Source organism: Schistocerca serialis, chromosome 6, assembly GCF_023864345.2.
Source record: "Schistocerca serialis cubense isolate TAMUIC-IGC-003099 chromosome 6, iqSchSeri2.2, whole genome shotgun sequence".
NCBI lineage: Eukaryota > Metazoa > Arthropoda > Insecta > Orthoptera > Acrididae > Schistocerca > Schistocerca serialis.
In genome coordinates this window covers 294,074,717-294,096,148 of record NC_064643.1, presented here as the reverse complement: position 1 = coordinate 294,096,148, position 21,432 = coordinate 294,074,717, and the positions used below count along the sequence as shown (strand labels likewise).

Genomic DNA, 21,432 nt, shown 5'->3' with positions numbered 1-21,432 from the left:
CACAGGTCCGTCCACATCAAACCCACCAAAAAGCAACAGTACCTCCATTATGACAGCTGCCACCCATTCCACATCAAACGGTCCCTTCCCTACAGCCTAGGTCTTCGTGGCAAACGAATCTGCTCCAGTCCGGAATCCCTGAACCATTACACCAACAACCTGAAAACAGCTTTCGCATCCCGCAACTACCCTCCCGACCTGGTACAGAAGCAAATAACCAGAGCCACTTCCTCATCTCCTCAAACCCAGAACCTCCCACAGAAGAACCCCAAAAGTGCCCCACTTGTGACAGGTTACTTTCTGGGACTGGATCAGATTCTGAATGTGGCTCTCCAGCAGGGATACGACTTCCTCAAATCCTGCCCTGAAATGAGATCCATCCTTCATGAAATCCTCCCCACTCCACCAAGAGTGTCTTTCCGCCATCCACCTAACCTTCGTAACCTCTTAGTTCATCCCTATGAAATCTCCTAACCACCTTCCCTACCCTCTGGCTCCTATCCTTGTAACTGCCCCCGGTGTAAAACCTGTCCCATGCACCCTCCCACCACCACCTACTCCAGTCCTGTAACCCGGAAGGTGTACACGATCAAAGGCAGAGCCACATGTGAAAGCACCCACGTGATTTACCAACTGACCTGCCTACACTGTGACGCATTCTATGTGGGAATGACCAACAACAAACTGTCCATTCGCATGAATGGACACAGGCAGACAGTGTTTGTTGTTAATGAGGATCACCCTGTGGCTAAACATGCCTTGGTGCACGGCCAGCACATCTTGGCACAGTGTTACACCGTCCAGGTTATCTGGATACTTCCCACTAACACCAACCTGTCAGAACTCCGGAGATGGGAACTTGCCCTTCAGTATATCCTCTCTTCTCGTTATCCGCCAGGCCTCAATCTCCGCTAATTTCAATTTGCCGCCGCTCATACCTCACCTGTCTTTCAACAACATCTTTGCCTCTGTACTTCCGCCTCGACTGACATCTCTGCCCAAACTCTTTGCCTTTACAAATGTCTGCTTGTGTCGGTGTATGTGCGGATGGATATGTGTGTACCTGTCCTTTTTTCCCCCTAAGGTAAGTCTTTCCGCTCCCGGGATTGGAATGACTCCTTACCCTCTCCCTTAAAACCCACTTCCTTTCGTCCTTCCCTCTTTCCTGATGAGGCAACAGTTTGTTGCGAAAGCTTGAATTTTGTGTGTATGTATGTATGTGTCTGTTTGTGTTTATATATATATATATATATATATATATATATATATATATATATATATAAACACAGACACATACATACACACAAAATTCAAGCTTTCGCAACAAACTGTTGCGAATATGAGTATATATATATATATAGGGAAACATTCCACGCGGGAAAATATAATTAAAAACAAAGATGATGTGACTTAGCATACGAAAGCGCTGGCAGGTCGATAGAAACACAGACACATACATACACACAAACTTCAAGCTTTCGCAACAAACTGTTGCCTCATCAGGAAAGAGGGAAGGAGAGGGAAAGACGAAAGGATATGGGTTTTAAGGGAGAGGGTAAGAAGTCATTCCAATCCCGGGAGCGGAAAGACTTACCTTCGGGGGAAAAAAGGATGGGTATACACTCGCACACACACACATATCCATACACAAGCAGACATATACAGAGGCAAAGAGTTTGGGCAGAGATCTAACATGAAGTGGAAATGAAAATGAAAATAACTGGAGATCTGTTGTGAAAAAAGGCGAAAAAGTGTTGGATAAAGCTGGGCTATGTTGATCCTGTGAAGCTATGTTATATAACAATTTGCTTTCTTATCTGAAATGCATACCAACATTAAATGCATTTAAAATAAAGTTAAAACAGGTCTTGCTTGACCACAGCTTCTATTCTTTGTCTGAATTTAAGGGACATTGTAAAAAGTAAACCATATTTAAAAAATTGTACTAACTGTCAATTCATAATACAGTTTACATTGTGCTTATCATGTCATATCACTTAATAACTATTATCACATGTGGAAGCAATGTAGTACACCAACCTACATTATTATGTATTTTGATTATGTCATCAGTGTAGTCAAAATGACTACTGTATTGTAAATAAACTAGGTTTAACACTGTCCTACATCACATGTACAAACAATATAGTAAAATGATTCTTGGACAAATAAATAAATAGAAGTGATCCACAAAACTACCATCCAATACCTTTGACGTTGATTGGTTGCAGAATCTTAGAACATAGTCCGAGTTCTAACATATGAGGTATCTTTAACAGTTCTGATTCCGAAAACTTCAATCATGTGAAACCCAACTTGCAGTTTTCTCACGACATACTGAAAACTTTGGATAAAGGCAGTCATGGTAGATACAGTGTTTCTTGTTTTGTGAAAAGCATTTGACTAGTACAGACTTATGCTTATTGTCAAAAGTATGATCATGGGGGTTATTGATTGAAATTTGTGACTAGACTGAGGACTTTTTGGTAGGGAGGACGCAACATGTTATCTTGGATGGAGAGTCATCGTCAGATGTACAAGTAACGTCAGGGAAGTGTGTTGGGACTCTTGCTGTTCACGTTGTACATTAATGACCTTGCACACAATATTAATAGTAAAATCAGTCTTTTTGCAGATGATGCAGTTATCTATAATGAAGTACTCTCTGAAAGAAGCTGCATAAATATTTAATCAGATTCTGATAAGATTTGAAAGTAGAGCAAAGATTGGCAACTTGCTTTAAATGTTCAGAAATGTAAAGTTGTGCACTTTCCAAAATGAAAAAACATGGTGTCCTAAGACTATAATATCAATGACTCACGTTTGGGCTCTACCAACTTGTACAAATATCTCAGTAATACTTTGAAAGGATATGAAATGGAATAATCATATAGACTCAGTTGTGAGTAGATGGTACATTTCAGTTTATTGTAGAATACTGGGGAAGTGCAATCGGTCTACAAAAAAAATTGCTTGCAAATCACTCTTGCAGCCCATTCTAGAATACTGCTCAACAGTGTGGGACAAGTATAAAATAGTGTAGTGCCTCCAGAATTTCAATTCTAGAGACACTCATATTTCCACCATCTCGAACACGCATTATTTTAAAGATGAGTGTGTGAAAATGGAACTGTGTCTACTGCGCCATGATTATGTGTGCAGGACTGGCGTGTATTGGTAGGGCAGGTAGTCGCAGTGCTCACCTCAGAAGTTACACACCCAGTACAAGCAGCAAACGCGTCGTACTGCGTGACAGTGCTACGTCAGTCATTATTGAGAACAGTTGAATTTTGTTAAAGAAAAGAAGACACTTATTAATTCACTTACTTTCGTGAGGTCCGGATGGTGGACTTGCTAGAGCTTTCTAGATTGTATTTGTTATAAAGTATGTAAGAGTATCTGTTGGACCACTAATTGTTGGGTTTAAAAAAAATGAATCATTTATGTGGTGTCTTGTTTGTGGGAGTGAAAATATAGTGAGATTGGTTTTAACTGCTCCCTCTAGTCACCATAAACTGCCAGAATAGGACTAAAACCGCCTATCTATTGCTCACATGGACCTCTGACAGAAGTTTGTAGAGTATGGATGTAGATCTAGATCATATTTGCTGGCAAAGCTAAGCTTCCATATTAGGAACACATTACCATCAGTTAAATCTTTACAGCTGTACATGGCACTTCCAAGATTACTATGCCTAGATATTTAGTGCCAGCGGAGAGCAAATCAATGTACACAAATGAAAAATGAAATGACTGTTCCCTATGACGACTTGCAAAGGGTAATTTAAATAATGCTCTTAACTGGTGCTGCCCAACAGTTTTTGGACAAGTAGAGGAGTTGAAGAGAATGGTTAGCATTCAATTGGCTAAGTATTGTGACATTTTCTCCAATCATAAAACTAAGTTTGTAGGGCAGGACTGGAATGTACGGTATGTTACAGAAAAGTGTTAAGGAACCCAGGTAGTCATTTCCCTAAATTATTTCAACAGCATGAAGGTATGGAAAATGATGTTTGAATTAGGTACATAAAAATTATGTAGGTGTGGAGAAAAATTATGAGGAAAGGAGTGGCACTGTAAATCCTACAGCACTACAGAATGGTGTATTTCAGTCTGAATATGTGGAAGGAATTTTTGAATAGGTCCATGAACCAAACTACCTGCATATGAACAGTTCCAATAGACGGTGAATGTTTAGAAACTATATTATCATTTTGGATGTGTCACAGTGGATTTTCCTGTCTCTGATACTTTTCATTTATTGCTAATACTGTATCAAAAAGTGGAATTTGATAAATGCTGTAACTGAAAATATTAGAGACTGTTTGAATTTGTTTGGAATTTGATAAATGCTGTAACTGAAAATATTAGAGACTGTTTGAGGCATAATCCTTCACCATGTAAAGTCGCATAGAAAATTTTAATAGCAAGTTTGAGAAATGAACAAGTCCAGTCATGTGATTTATTAATATTACTTATCACTTATATGCTCTCATTTTTACGTGTTGTTAATATAACTGTAACGATTTAAATGACCAGTTAACACTAAATTAACTATGTTCTCCACGAACCTGATGAACTATTGCACAAGTGTTCAATATAACTGCCTTCTGAAGATACAAACACAGTGAAGCATGCAGTTTTAGGTTCTGTAGGCTCTTCAAATTCTGCTTTGGGTCAATAATGGTGACCAATATTACCACATGGATGAGAACTGACATCTGTTTCCTCATGGTTTTTACCTGCCAGGTCCCTGTTTTTGGCTATTATGTCATTGCAGACGGTTTGCAAATTGTGAGTGTTGATGGCTCTAAGGAAAGTGGCTTGCTCAGCTTTATTCACAACTAATATATAAGTCTATTACAACATATTGTTTTATTGGTTCCAGTAAATTTGGAAGTTTCATTTACTGCAACAGTGGGAGGATCCTCAGCTGAGGTCATAAGCACCTATTTCATAACCTTAGAACACCAATAGTAATAGAAGTTAAAAGTGACTATGTGTTAACACAAGAGTGCGGGCTACATATGTATTACAAGAAATTAAGTTATTTACAAATTATGACTTTATATAAAGAAAAAACCTTGTATTAATACCAAACATCCTGATTTTTATCACCTTTACATACAATATTACTTACATTTAACTTTTTAACTATCGCAGACAAAGAAATAAAAACTCTTTGACAAAAATCAGTGTTCAAGCATCAGTTTTGATGATGCTCACATAATTTTAGTTTCAATATATTACTTATTAGTTTCCTGATTTCTGATATTCTACTGGAACCAACAAACAATTTTTCATGATCATCTTTATTCAACTGGCATACATTCATTCAAGGCAATACACAGCCTGATGATCACATCTGCTGCATTGTTTACATGTTCTGCAATGGCAAGCCCTGCTACATAAAGAAAACTGGCCAACTCCTCAATGAGTAAGTTTAACAGGCTGCATGAGTTATTCTGGAAGTGCAATGAGTAGTCTGCCTTTCAGTCTGATAGCTCTGAGTTTGTTTTGCTATGATATTCAACGCTCAATAGAAGGTCTTGCAAGTGCAAATCCAACTTCTTGTAGGTAGTGATAGCAGACGACTTTCAGTTTAAAGCTGTTCATCTGGTATACCACAAGACCATTTATGCCCGCCATGTTGACAACACTGTAAAGCAATGTGAGAGGCCATCGGCAACTGTTTCGAGTAACACTGTATTGCATACACATTTTATCAAAAATATCGACACTTCACTTTGTTTATAAAATGTGATGATTTCTGGTTTTCTAGCTTCGCCACTAGCAGCATCGATTTTGTCATCATTGTGAAGTGTATACAACAAGAAAAATATTTTATTTCGCTTTGGCACGTAACTGACTAGCGTGCAATTATGTTGAAACCCGAAAATGGATTCATTTATTTCTCGGTTTTGTGTTGGTCTCAACAATTCAGGTACTTGTAGTTTATTCTTTCTCAGTGGTCCTACGGCCATAATCTTGTGAATCAACAGTTCTTTGAGCGTAGGCACGCTAATAAACCATTTGTCCACAGTGATATTGCATCCCAGGCCATATAATGGACTTGGAATTTGATAGACGATATCACGCACTTTGTCTGATTCTCTCTATGGTTGCATGCCTATGTAAATCTCAAAGTTATTCGCATGTGGACACTTTATGTCGACCACCATAATGATCTTTATACCCAACTTTGCTGGTTTGTTTCGCATGTACGTCATGAAACCTCAACGTTCCTTGAAAGCGACTAACTGCTCATCAAGTCATAAGATTTTTGCTTGGAGTATAATATTTCTTACAGTTCTGAAGCATTACGTCAGGGCCCACAGACTTCAATTAAAATTTATTTACACATTTTGTGCCACAGGAGTTGGCACACCCTAGTGAGAACTGGGATTCATACATGAGGAATACATGAAACAATGCCATTGCAGCACGTCAATTGTTGAAAATAAACGACCGTTTTACTTGCTGGACTACACATGTAGCCCACATGTGCACTCGAGTGTTAAGTCCGATCGATGGGAGGAAAGAAAGCAAAAAAATGACGATTTGCCCTTGGAGGAAGATCCACAAAATAAGCTTTAGAGACAATCAACAGCCTGTAAATGACCGATACCTCAAATGTCAAACATACATTAGAATGTAAGTGATTAAAAAAAGGGCATTAGGTTAGCAAATGGTGAACCGTCAAAGGTTGATGACAATGAGCACATTGTGGTGGGGGATCACCAAGTAACAAATGGCGATGGCTTACTTGACAGTGCCCAATACGCAACCTCGCTAAAATGATCTCCTTGCAATGAGAGGGCCGAGAGGTGGTCAACCAAGCCGTTGAGAAAGGTTTAATTCCCCAAAGTTCATTCCCGTGAAGAGAAGACCAGTGGTGATGCCAAAGTGATGCCTTCTGTCGACAGTCAGCAACATTAGGATCATCCAAAGGAATGTAAGAGATAGCAGGCCGAGGCAGAAGCACTGTAGCTTTGGCAGCAGCCTCATTTCCCGTCAGACCGATGCAACCAGGAACTCACATGAGCGTGATAGTGGCTCCCTCAACAGCAAGCAAGTGGGAGCTTTCTTGGACTTCTTGCATTAAGGGATGGACTACGTACAGCACACAGAGGCTCTGAAGGGCACTTGGAGAATCAAAGCACATGCACAGTTGAAAATCCTGTGTTGCCGGATGTACTGTATGCCCTGATACAGGGCAAAGAGGTCTGCTGTAAAAATTAAGTAGTGTTTTGGAAGTTGATACCAAAAATGGTTGGTGTCAATGATAAAGGTACACCCGGGCCACGGTCAGTCTTAGAGCAATCAGGGTACACAAAGGTTTTATTGGTAAGTTCTGTGCGAAGGTTGGGAAACCTACAGTGATAGATCAAATCTGGAGTAGTGTCCATAGTCCAAGATGAACACAAGCCATCACACAAAGCCAAGGCAGTGAAGGATTCAAAAAGCGAACTCCAGGAGGTAACAGAAAAGAAGGGCACTGGCTGTCAAAGGGAGTCATCAAAAAAGGTGTACAATGTGAGGCGGAGCACGGCAGACAAACTGAATGTGCATCCGTTGAGGACGACGACATTCCAATACAACAGTGGTAATTCAGCAGCTTCTGCATAGACTCTCAGTCAAGCTAGCACAAAAGGCAAATGTATTCCACAATGGTGAATTGTGTTAAGACGGCATAAGATGGATGGATGTGCAGATGAATAAACGAAATACCAATAGTCTATTCAAATGGACAAGGGATCGGTATAAGCAGAGAAGGGTGGTCTGATCCAGTCCACAGGAAGTAACGCTTAGGACATGTAGGACATTGAGGGACCAAGTACAGTCATGTAAGACACGTGGCAGGACCAAGAAAGTTTCCTATCAAGCATGAGCCCCAGGAATTTCATAGTTTCAGATAACAAAAGAGCAAGAGGCCACAGGTACAAAGATGGTGGAAGAAAGCCATAGCACAGCCAGAAATTCATACAAAGGGTTTCAATAGTGGGAAAACGAATGTCATTATCAATGCTCCACAAGTAAAGATGGTTGAGGCATCACTGAAGACACCACTCAAGGAGACAAGTCCATGCAGAACTGCAATAGATAGCGAAGTTTCCGACAAAAAGGGAGCCGTAGATGCCTGGCAAGAGACAATCCACAATAGGGTTAAAGGCTATAGCAAAGAGGACACTTGGGATGGTGCCTTGAGGCATCACATTCTCCTCGCTAAAGGTATCCAACAAAGCACAAACCACATGTACCTTGAAAATTAGGTCTCTTAAAAATTCCTGAAGGAATTGGAGCAGGCAGCCTCGGAAGCCCTGCATGTATACAGTATAGCAACAGGATAGGGTTCTTTTCCCTTCATCCAGACCTCCTGGATGGCCTGCTCATCGAGATATACGAGGCAAACATGTATCTGATACAGTGGAGAGGGGGAAGGCAGCAATTGCCCTCATGAGCACCACTACCACAAGTAACGCATATCCGGGCTTATTCTGATAGGAAATGGGAGTGTGGTTATAACATTGACACTGGTAGCAACGTATCGGGTTTGGGATGTACGATTGGACCATGATGACTTCCTTAATCTTCAATGGAAGCACTACTCGATCAAATGTGAGACAATGAGTGTGTGTAGGCACTAAGTTTGCATCAACTTTTATCATTACCGGACCACAGTGACACCCTGATCGGAGAGAGAATTTTGGATTCCCCTCTCAGTCACACCACCAAGCAGCCGAGCATAAATGGCACCATGCAAAGAACTCAGCATATGATCGATCGCGATTGCCGTGGAGGAGCGAAACTGTAAGCAGTTATTGGGCTTGAAAATCACAATTAGTTTCCAGGAAAATAACAGGACGGCCATGAATGAGAAAAGCCATAAACAGTTGCTGGGCTTGAAAAATCACAATTGGTCTCCAAAAGCAAAGTGCCATTACATAGGCAAGAACAGGATTTCACAGGGCCTGCAATTGCATCAACACTGTATTAACTGTAGGAAAAGACTGACCTCCTTCAGTGTGAGAAACCGAGGTACCGCATGAAGAGTCATTGAATCTATAGTTTCATTTCGTTTACATTTAGTATACGTAGACTGAGATGAAGATGATTGACTCATTGAGAAAAAATTCTCCACAACTGCCAGCATCTCCGATGGAGTGCTCCTTCCAACAGGTGACTCCCCTCACAGGGGGGCATTGTGGCCTTAGGTAACTGTTCACATTTCCTGAGCTCTATACAAAGGGACCAACTGGCAATTGGGAACGTAATAGCTTAGACTATCACCCCTCCCTGGGCCTGGCCTGTACCAAGGGTGCATGCGAACCCTACCTATCAACATGAGGCTGTGAGTTATGCATTATCCAGTTACCTATTATGCATCAATACTTGGGCCGGCCTTCAGAAGTGCACAGGGAGGAAGAAGAAACAAAGAGAAACCTCAAATGTCAAAGCTAAGGACAGGGAAAAGGCAGAGAAAGAAGAAAAAAAAACAGCTAAGGTCATACATGCCTATGTTAGAACCTTAGAACACTAAGATGAAAAAGAAGTTAAAAGCACCTACACTTTAAGCCCAATCGAAGACAGGAAAGAGAGCTAATAACTCGGACTTCCTCTGGGAGGAAGTTTCACAAAATACGCCGCAGAGACAACGGAGTCCCAAACTAAAGATTAAATGTCCTTTGCCATATTCCTACAACAGATAAAAAGTAAAATGAGGTTGACAGAGGTTGCGCGTCATTCAGTAAAACAGCTGATAACTCAAACGGCAAACATACATCAAACGTAAGCAGATAAAAACACAGCATTCGGTCAGGAAATGGCACACCATCAGAGATTGATGACAATGAGCACAAAGTGGTAAGGGTCACCATTTAACAAACGACAATGGTAAAATGACAGTGCTCAGTACCTAGATAAAATGATCTTGCAACAAAAGAGCCAAGAGGCGGTTAGCCAAGTGGCCGGTAGACGTTTAGTTACCCGGAGCTTATTTCCATGAAGGGAAGATGCCAAAGTGACACCACCTGCTGACAGACAGCAACACAGAGATCACTGGAAGAAATGGAAAAACTAGCGGGCCAAAGTACGAGGACTACAGCCTTGGCAGCAGCGTCAGCAGCCTTGTTTCCCATCGGACCAACATGACCAGGAACCTGCATAAACATCACAGTGGCTCTCTCAAGAGTGAGCAAGTGGAAGTTTTCTCGGATCCCATTGGACTAAAGGACGGATTGTGTACAGTACATATATGCTCTGAAAGCCACTGAGAGAATTGGAGCACTGACACAATTGAAAAGCCAGTGTTGCTGGAGGTAATGGGGGGTCTGATACAGGGCGAACAGCTCTGCTGTAAATATTTAGCAGTGTTGCGGAAGCCGATACCAAAAATAGTCAGTGCCAATGACGAATGCACATCCGACACCATGGTCAGTCCGAGAGCCATCAGTGTACACAAAGGTACAATCAAAAAGTTTCATGTGAATCTGGAGTAGTGTCCTTAGGAAGGGAACGAAGAATCGTAGAATGACAGTTAAAATCGTGGAGAGCATGTCACCCCTTACGAATTGCGTTGCAGTACACAGCAGTCCACCAAGGGACCAGGGCATGGTACAGTAAACATGAAGTACGAGGAATGGAATGTTTTGCGGCAGCAAATATAACGTTTGTAAGATATTCTACCTAATCATCACAACTGAAGAAATGGTGTTCGTTGAAGGTCACCAGGGAGGCGTAGAGTCTCCAGTCGGCCTTAAAAGCTGCCAATTGGGTTTAAATGCAGGTCGGGTATGAGTTAGCAAAAATTGAGAGCACATAGGAAATGGTCACTCAAGTATGTGTCAGAAAGAAAGGACCACTCGAGATGACGGGCGAGCTGGGCAGTGCTGAACAAGAGGTGCAAATGGGAATAGTTGTGAGGAGTCTGAAAGGAACGTGGCTGCTTCAATGTTAAGACAGATGAAGTTGATTTGATTGAAAATGTCAGCCAAGAGGGAAACACTCGGACAAGTTCTCGAAGAGCCACAAAGGGAAATGGGAAGGAGGGAATAAACAAAGGGCAGTGACAATGACAGCTGCCAGAGCGCCAAACTTTCAAGACTAACTGCTACAGAGAGCAGAGGCTGGAGAACCCTGTTTCATGAAATCTATGGAGATGTCAGCATTCTCCCTGGGTCAGACTGCGACTTAAAGTGCAGAAAAATGATAAGTGGTGCACATCAGTGAAATGGAAGTCAGCTAAGTGAGGGTATCACGTGGTGATGCTACATGAGGGGATCTCCTACACGGGGCGGAGAAGACTGTTTGCCTTTGATCAATTTCTTAAAAGCCTCTATGGTTGGCAGAAGAAGTCTCAAATGTTTGTTGGCTGGAGGGACAGAAAAAGTCTTCGCGCGAGTATTTCTTCTGTCTTTTCTGGAGTGCCAGTTATGTAGCAGATGATTTTGCCACTGGAGGTGAAAATTTGGGGGCTTGCTGCATAGCTGGAGGAGAAAGAGATGGGGATACTACCATGACACAGGGCAATTTTACAGCTGCTTTGCTGATTTTACAGCTGCTTTGCTGTTGAGGCCACAAGCATGCATGGCCATGTCCTTAATGTAGCAAGAACGGTACTGTTAATTGGCAGACGGTAAAACGTAGGGCTTCCGACTAGCCAAGAACTTGCGAGTTGGACAGTCCGCTCATCGAGACACACAGGACATTTTTGGCATGACACTGCATGGGCACCATTGCAATTGATGTAGTGGTGAGGAGGTGGTCAATCGCCTTTGTAAGCATCCCTACCAAAAGTAACACATTTGGCCGTGGTTTTACACGACATGCAAGTTTGGTTGTAATGTTCACACTGGTAGTAGCGCATCAGGTTTGGAATGTATGGTCAGACTGATCACTTCATAACCTGCATTGATCTTTGATTGAAGCACCACTTTACCAGATGTGAGGAAAAGAGTGCGTTTAGGTACTACGGTTGCATCGACCTTTTTTGTGACCCAATGGACTGCAGTGATGTCCTGATCAGAGAAATAAGTTTGGATTTCTCCATCAGTCAGATCATCGAGGAGCCGAGTGAAAATAACACCATACAAAGAATTCTGTGTTCAATGGGCTCGACACGAACACAATAGCTGTGGAGGAGCAAAGCTGCAAGCAGTTGTTGTGCTTGAGAATCACAATTAGTTTCCATAAGCAAAGTGTCATTATGTAAACGGGAACAGGATTTCACAGGGCCAGCAATTGCATCAACACCTTTCTGTATAATAAACAGATTAACTGTAGCAAAGGACTGACCTGCATCAATATCAGATACAACAAGGAACCGAGGTGCAGCTGGAAGAGTGTCATAATCTTTAATCTCATTCCATGCTGACTGAGATAGTGATTGGCTCATTACCAGAAAGTCCCCCCATAATTGCCAGCATCTCCGATGTTGCACTCCCCAAACTCCTGATGGAGGGACCAATTGGAAATCTGGGAAGGTAACACCTCAGGTGCCCCCCCCCCCCCTTTCTTAGGCCTGGCCTGTACTAGCTGATACGTGTGAACCCTACCTGTAGACTCTGGGCTGGGTATTACACGTTACCCAGTCACCTGTTACGCGGGGCATGCATGGACTGGCCTCCAGGTGTGCACAAGGAGGAAGAAGAAACAAAGAGGAACCTCAAATGTCGAAGCGGAGGAAGGATAGGACAGCCTGACATCAGAACAGCCGCTCCGCTGGTTTTTCTTTCTTTCTTTCTTCCTTCGTTCTCTAATGAAGAAAGAAAGAAAGAAAAACCAGTGAAGCGGCTGTTCTGATGTCAGGCTACAGAAAATTCAGAACACATTCCCCCCCCCCCCCCCCCCCCACAAAAAAAAACACCAGGCATGTTCGCCGAAGGAGGGGAAAAAAATATGAGGAGGACAAACATGCAGCATGGAAGGGAACAGGTGCTGCAAAGGCTGGAGGCCCATGGTAACCAAGCATGAACTTGCCAAACGGTAGTGCACCTGCTGGGGGAACTGTTCCAATGCCGGGCTACTGAAACTTCAGAACGCATTCCTGAAAATTTTGGTATTTTTGATGACAGTTGTCTAAGTGTAGATACTGTTTGTGGTTGGTGGGTTTAATGTGGACAGAGATGAGGATGCAGCCCTCAGAGAGTAGGCAGCCAACATCCAGGAAGGTGGCATGTTAGGTCAAGGGAACCAAGTGAAGCTGACGGGAGAAACATGTTAAGGTTGTGAAGGACTAATGGTTTAGGCAACATTTAAGAAACAGGCTGTGCGACTGGGTTTTAGTCAGGGAAGGTGATACATTTCTGAACTGGTGCAAAAAGATGGAGCACAGGTCCATCGAGGCAAAAAATGCAAAAGTGCATGAAACCCTGTAAATATACACATAAATATGTTAAAAACCATACAGAAATGAGGGAGAAAAGGAACAGATGATTTGTGGCAGTATGGGTGTGAAAGGAGGGGGAGGGGTATTAGTTAGGTCCAGGATGATCACAAGTTTGTGTGGCACAGGTAGGTGCAGTGAATGAAATGTTAATATACGTAAGAATGAGACAGGAAGTGAGGTTGAAAGAAATAAATAAAATTATAGGTGGAAAGAAGTTGGGGCATCAGATGTTGCATCAACAAGCCACGCGGTTATGTAGCTGTGTACTGTGTTTGGACAAGATCATTGATACAGTTTGGTTCAGAAGTGTTTGCAGTTTGGAAGGCGGTGAGTAAACACAGGAAAGAAGAGAAAGAACGGACACTGAGAAGAACAATGCTATAGAGAATAGTAACAAAGGAAAACACTACAGTGTTGTAGGATTGAAGAAAAGCCGTTACGCAAAATCAAACAATGGAAACTCCAGGTTGAAATATCAAGAATATAAGGAAGACGGATATTGCTACTTATTCTAAAGATGACACATTAAGCTGCAGACAAGCACACCAAAAAGACCCTTACACATTAGGTTTTACCCAAAGCCTTCATCATCAGAAAAGGAAGCACACACAAATTCATTGACGGCCAGCTCCAGCAGTCCGGACTGGAATGCAACTGCCATGTAGAGCAAAAGCAGCAATCTTGATGGGATGGGGAAGGAGAAGGGATAGCAAGGTACGGGGGGGGGGGGGGGGGGGGGGGGGGGGGGTGATACTGTCTGGTCAACCTATCCCTAGACACTAAATGTTAATGAAATTTCTTTTGTGCAGAATGGAAAGTGAAAAACTGCCTACAAACATACCAAATTTATCAAGATATGAAGAATGGTATACTTTTTATCAGTGAATTGACAAAGGATGTACATGATCTCCAGTCCATGCAGGCAGTCCTGCTATTAGGTCCACATATACGCTGCAGTGCAGCTACTTATCACAGAAAAACAACAGTGGAGATTTGGGATGCTTTTGTCAAATTTGTTTTCTTCCTTTCTCCTAAAGTATAGAATTATCATCTTTGAAGAATCTTCCTGGAATGTATGAAAGTAACTCAAACTACATATTTCAGAACAACAAAGAATGATGACATGGCAACTGGTTACATCATATTCAAGTTTGGTAACATACTTACACATTTCAAAGAAAAGTATTAATTGAATAGAAAATGGTTTTATTTTACATAATATTAACACATCAATACTTGCACAGTATCCACATAGTCGAAAGTAATTTCAACTATGGTGTTCCTTAATATCTATAGCTGTTCCACGACTTCAGTGCACATTACATAAAATCATCAGAATCATTTCCATCATCATATTTATTTGATGTCATATTCTCAGGTTTCATTAAGTTACTGTAACTCCTAAAAAATAAGAAAATATTCAATTAATATGAAGGAAAGACAGAAATTAATGAAGTTTATGAACAAACTATTGCTAATGATATAGCGATAGAAGTAAATAAAAAATAAATAGGTGCAACAAAACACACTATATGCAGGGTGGGATATAAATCAGTTGTCTCCGTCACCACATAGAGATTCATAGGATCCCAGTAGACACAGTCATGTCTGTTCACTCAGCCAGGCACCTAACCCCAAATAATGCTTCTGCAAAACTTGGAGTCAGCATATTGTCAGATTGTGTATAACTCACGGAATTCCATACACTTACCCAGATCATCATCTACAGGCCTTGAAACAAATACATGGTTTTCTGTAGTTACATTTCTATTCATTGTTTCTCAGATAAAAACAGACAATATAACCTCAAACTGCTACTGTCAACTGACTTATGGGTACTATGCACTAGTCTAGTTTCCAACACTATTTGGGCAAAACAGAGTCTAAGGATTGCTAGTGACAATGAATTATGGCCCACCCCATATACTAAAAAGAGAGGACAATAAATAAATAACCAAAGAAGAAGAGATATGCCAGCAGGCATGTAACATGAAGTTAGAAAGTCACAAGTATTCAAAATCTATTTACAAGTGTACCTTAACAGCCATTCCTACAATATATCAGAATATTTAGACCCAGGGTAGTAATTTATGGGTAAAGCTCGTCCTGGATGGTCAATCATATTGTGAAATATTACTTAAGTTCTCTCTAGACTGTTCAATAATATTGTGCAATAGTACTGCAGTTCATAAAGTTGGACTGTAAAAATGCTACCTTGTTGCTAGCAGAAAAAAAAGATGGATGAAAAACTGGTTCAAGGAGTGTGAACGATTACTCACAAAAACTTGTGAGAGAATTGAGGATGAACAAAAAATAGACTATCATAATTTTTTAGTAATTATTGATGCTCCAACAACATTTGATACAGTACTGGAAATGGTTCTTCCCCCCATACATATGGGACATTTCTTGAGAAGAAAGAAGTGACAAGTCAGCATTCTAAAAGCTAAACATACATTTGTTGCTACCTGGAATTCTCTCATACAACAGACTGTGTTACATTGTTTCCCAAATACTGGCTCTGGTACATAAGTTGCTGACAAAGATGGTATTGTTCCAGAAGAAGAATGGCGTAGGATCACTGACATATCTGAAAATGTGAAATTCCAGGACTTTGTTTGTTGCGATGATGATTTCCTGACTTTCACATCCAAGATTGACAAAAGTGAAATGTGTGAAATACTTGTGAAAGGACACTGAGGTAGGTGGTAGTGGTGGTGGGTGGTGGTGAAAAAGACGACACTGCAACAAGTTTCACTACTGCTGCGTAAGGAATTGTTGCTGTCGGGAATTTCCTTTCCTCTTTTATGTAGATAACCAATTCTAACATATTAATTAACTGGTGTGACAACTACCTTCAGTAGAATATTTTGGAAAGACAAAACAAACATGCCTTCTAGATTTAAAATAAGGATGTGTTCTATTAACAGCGTAATAATCATATGTTTACTGCATTTAAGAGGAGTTGGAACACCCCATCCTGACAAGGTTAAATTTATTGACTTGGCTTCCCTGTATTTCAGAAACCACTGTAGCCACTGACATGAAACTTTTACAGGAAATTAAACTATGTTCTGAGTCTACAGAACTACAATAACTGATTTCACCCACTGCTTTCAGAAATACAGTTTTTTAATTACATTGTTAAAATTTTGTGTACTTTTTTTGTACGTTATCCTAAATAATTTTACTTACACATAACATTATGTCCTTCTTTTAGTTCAGTACACTCAGGATATGTATGTTATTACTCCCTGAAAATTTGAATTCTCTACTCGAAGTGGTTTCTGAGATTTAGGGAAAAATGGAACAGAAAATGTAAATTTTCAGAAACGGCTTCTAAAGTTTCAAAAGACCATAACTCAATTAATATATGCTTTTTTTTAATTTTTAGTCACTCAGAAGCAGTATGCACCATACTGTATATCATGCTCTTGATCTTTTTCCCAAGTCTTTTCTGGACTCCTTAGTGGCCAACTGCGTTGCATACTCTGCTTTATCAATGCGAACCTTGTCCATCCGTTCAAGTTCTCTGATGCAGTTTGTTCCAGGATTAATTCCCATACGTTGTAGCACTTTCAACCTACCAAACCCCCCCCCCCCCCCCCCCCCACTTTAGTGTCTTCATTCCAACAAAAACATTTTTTTGTAAGATAATCAATATATATAAGATTATTGAATGACTCCTTGGGATTTTGAGTCTGACCATGCAGACACTTCTTCAGTAATTCAGGATTTGCCAGGTCTCTATAAATAGGTTTTATGATATCCATGATTGCCTCTGGGATGGAATGTTTATGGCTGTATGAACTGTTTGAGTGCTGGGCATTGCAGTACTTGCACAATGAATCAGGTCCAGGAGGGCACAGGTGCTGCACTGGTTTTTCATCAGTTGACAGCCTGAGGAAGAAGTTAGTCCATACTGCCTGCTTCATTTTCAACAAATCCTCAATATTATTTCTAATGGCAAGCTCATAATACTGCTGTAGTTCAGCAATCATTTTGACTGTCAGCCAGCCTCTTATGGTTTTACCATCAGTAAGTTTCTTGTCTCTCAAACTTTGTTTCAACTTCCTCAACCTGGTGCCCATCCTCTTCTGGACATGACCAACACATTCCAGTTTTGTGACAATGTTCTCACCACAAGGGTGAGCGGCTACTACACTGTTATATGCTTTTGAGTCTCCCATCACCTAAGAACTTAGCGTAACACATTCCTCTTTCATTTACAGATCGACTAAAAATTTCAATAGCTGCAGAGGCCTCCATACCACTGCTTTGTTCCTTCATAATTTCTGTCATATATGCCCTTCTTCATTCCCCACACATACTACTGTCAATGTGAGTAAGTTAGCACTAGTGAAAATTAGTTGCTTAACAAGTGGTTGGTTTGTGGGGGTTGAACAGACCAGACTACAAAGGCCATCGGTCCCATTTTCCATAACCATGAAACAACCATAAGGAATAAAAACAAGCAACGGAGGTGACAAGGGACGACATGGAACAAGAAAGACATAGACAAGGACCAGAAAAGAGGAATTAAAAACACACAGAATGTTAACAGTGACTGGGCAACCATGGAAACAAAAAAAGGGAAAAGCCAACCACCAAGAGACACACTAAAAACCCCAATCTAAAACTTCAATAGCTGCAGAGGCCTCCATACCACTGCTTTGTTCCTTCATAATTTCTGTCATATATGCCCTTCTTCATTCCCCACACATACTACTGTCAATGTGAGTAAGTTAGCACTAGTGAAAAACACAAAAGAAAGACACAAACCCTCACATCGAGTGATAAAAGTCTCCTGCACGAATAAAACTCAAAACAAAGCCTGCCATGGGAGTGTCATCCGTTAGAAGTGGAGCGAGCGTATCAGGCAGCACAAACGTCTGCCTGAGCGCAGTTAAAAGCGGACAGTCCAACAAAATGTGGACTACTATCAATGCTGAACCATAGCAACAGAGAGGTGGGTACTCGCGGCAAATTAATAACCATGCGTCATCCACGTGTGGCCAATGTGCAGCCAGCAGAGTACAACAGAGTCCTTGACAGAGACCCATAAGGAGGAGGGCCACACACCGGTAGTCTCTTTGATGATCCGAAGTTTGCTGGGTGAAGGCAGGATGCACCATTCATCACCCCCAGGTACCAAGGACCTTCTGCCACAAAACTGACTGGAGATAACACTCCGAAAGGCCACTCTCCAGGACCGATGCACCGACAACCTATTTGGCCAGCCTGTCAACCTGTTCATTAGTCGGGATGCCGACGTGACTCAGGGTCCACATAAAAAACACGGAGAGGTTGCAACGGGTAAGAGTTTGGAGGGACTCCTGGATAGTCATCACCAGATGAGAGCGAGAAAAACACTGGTCGATAGCTCGTAAACCGCTCAGGGAGTCACTACAGATGACAAAGGACTCACCTGGGCAGGAGTGGACACACTCGAGGGCGCGAGAGATGGCTACCAGCTCCACAGTGAAAAAACTGCAGCCATCCAGCAACGAGCGTCATTCAGAGCGATCCCCAAGAGTAAAAGCACAACCAACTTGACCAGCAACCATCAAACTGTCAGTATAGACTACGGCGGAGCAACGTGCAAGGACGGGAAGAAAGCAGTGGCAGAGGGCCTCAGGAGGGACGGAGTGTTAAGAACTTCGCACCAAATACAGCTGAAGGCATGGACGGGGCACACACCATGGGGGTATACAGACATGGGCCCGGAAATGAGGCAGGAGAGGGAAAAACTCAAGTCTAGAGAGAAGAGACCAGACGCAAATCACAATCGGACACCCTGACCGAGGTCGCCATTCCGGAAGATGGATGACTCAGTTGGGGAACAGGAGACAGTTTTTGGGATGCCTGGGCAGCTACAAACATGCGCAGCAAAAGCGGCCAGCAGTCACTGGCGCCGGATCTGCAACAGAGGGCCACCTGCCTCCACATGTAGGCTGGCGACAGGGCTCGTGAGCTCCAGTGGCGAGTCGTGAAGTATGGGGTCAACCAACCGCAACACTGAAGGCGATGCTGAACCATAAGCCAGGCTCCCATAATCGAGACCGGACTGAATCAACACGTGACACAGTCAGAGAAGGGTAGACCGATCGGCACCCCAGTTGGTGTGACTCAAGCAACGAAGAGCGTTAAGATGGTGCCAGCACATTTGTTTAAGCTGTCGAATATGAGAGAGCCAAGTCAACCGGGTATCAAAAAGCAAGCCCAAAAACCGATGCGTCTCCACAACGGCAAGAGGTTCGCTGTCAAGATAAAGCTGTGGCTCAGGGTGAACAGTGCGACACTGGCAGAAATGCATGACACAAGTCTTGGCAGCTGAGAACTGGAAGCCACGCGTGACGGCCCAAGACTGCGCCCTGTAGCTGCTGTTCAGCAACCACAATGCCAGTGGGGCTATAGTACAGGCAAAAGTCATCAGCAGACAAAGAAGCCAATATGGGCATTCCCACAGCTGCAGCTAGCCCATTGATACTAATTAAAAAGAGGCAGACACTCAAGACAGAGCCTTGCGGGACCCCATTCTCCAGGACTCAGGAGGAACTATGGGAGGGACCAACTTGCAGGTGGAAGGAACAAAGTGACAGAAAATTTTGAATAAAAATCGGGAGCAGGCCCCTATGACTCCACCCACGAAGTGTGGTGAGGATGTGATGTCACCAAGTTGTATCGTATGCCTTCCGCATGTCAAAAAAGACGGCAACCAGTTGCTGATGGTGGGCAAATGCCATACTGATGGCGGACTCCAGGCAGACCAGATTATCGGTGGCAGAGCAGCCCTTACGAAACCCACCCTGAGACAGAGCCAGAAGGTCCCAAGACTCAAGTAGCCAACTCAAACTTCAGCTAACCATGTGTTCGAGCAACATGCACAGAATGTTGGTGAGGTTAATGGGGCGGTAGCTGTCCATCTCCAGTGGGTTCTTGTCGGGTTTCAACACTGGTATGACAATGCTTTCCCGCCATTGAGACGGGAACTCGCCCTCAACCCAGATACGGTTGAAAAGGTCTAAGAGGTGTCACTGACAATCCACTGAGAGGTGTTTGAGCATCTGATAGTGGATGTGACCTGGCCCGGGAGCCGCATCAGGGCAAGCGGCTAGGGCACCATCCTATATCCCCGTCAGTTTGGGGGTTGGTCTCCCAAAGGAGGTACCTTGGGAGCACCAGAAAAAGCAGCGCCCTCAACACAGACACAGTGGAAGAGCCAGGGCAGCCCCGAGGGCACACTGGAGGCTTAACAACCATAGGGCCAGCCGTCGCCACCAGGAACAATGAAGTACAATGTAGTCATCTGCACAGAATGAAGTCGTTCGTATTTCCTCTTCGTATCCCGATAGGTGAGCCTGTCCATGATTTGTCGCTCCTGATGGAGAACAGGGCAGTCAGGCAAGCAAGGGGAGTGGTGCTTCCCACAGTTGAGACAAGAGGGAGGAGGCACACACGGAGTGCCTGGTTGCAGAAGACGACTGCAATCCCTGCATGTGGCGCTGGAAGTATAACGAGATGACATGTGACTTAACTTCCAACACTTGAAGCAGCGCATAGGAGGAGGGACGTATGGTTTCATGTCACAACAGTAAACCATGACCTTGAACTTTTCGGGCAACAAGTCACCCTCAAAGGCCAAGATGAAGGCAATGTTATCAACGCTATTGTCTTTGGGTCCCCTATGCATGCACCGGACGAAGCGGACACCCTGTCACTCTAAGGTGGCACGTAGCTCCTCATATGACTGCAAAAGGAGGTCACGATGGAAAATAAGACCCTGGACCAAGTTAAGGCTTTTATCGGGAGTAATCAAGACGGGGATATCACCCAGCTTGTCACAGGCAAGCAAAGCCTTTGACTGGGCTGGGGAAGCCACTTGGATCAAAATCATCCCACTGTGTATTTTAGACAACGCCACCACTTCCCCAAACCTATCTTCAAGGTGGTCTACGAAAAACTCGGGCTTTGTTGCCTGAAAGGTCTCTGCATTAGTCCTGCAGTGAACTAGGTACCGAAGCAAATACAGCTCACAAGACCGA

The 21,432-nt window shown here is 42.8% G+C and overlaps 1 protein-coding gene across 1 annotated transcript in view; it reads right to left on the bottom strand.

Moving 5' to 3' along the window:
* Positions 1-14,576: 14,576 nt before the first annotated feature.
* The window catches only part of LOC126483798 (coiled-coil domain-containing protein 25), a 53,560-nt gene continuing 46,704 nt past the window's right edge, over positions 14,577-21,432 (bottom strand). The window contains exon 6 of the mRNA XM_050106976.1: positions 14,577-14,788. Coding sequence (XP_049962933.1) covers positions 14,707-14,788 — 82 coding nt within the window. The 3' untranslated portion in view covers positions 14,577-14,706. The remainder of the gene's footprint in view (positions 14,789-21,432) is intronic.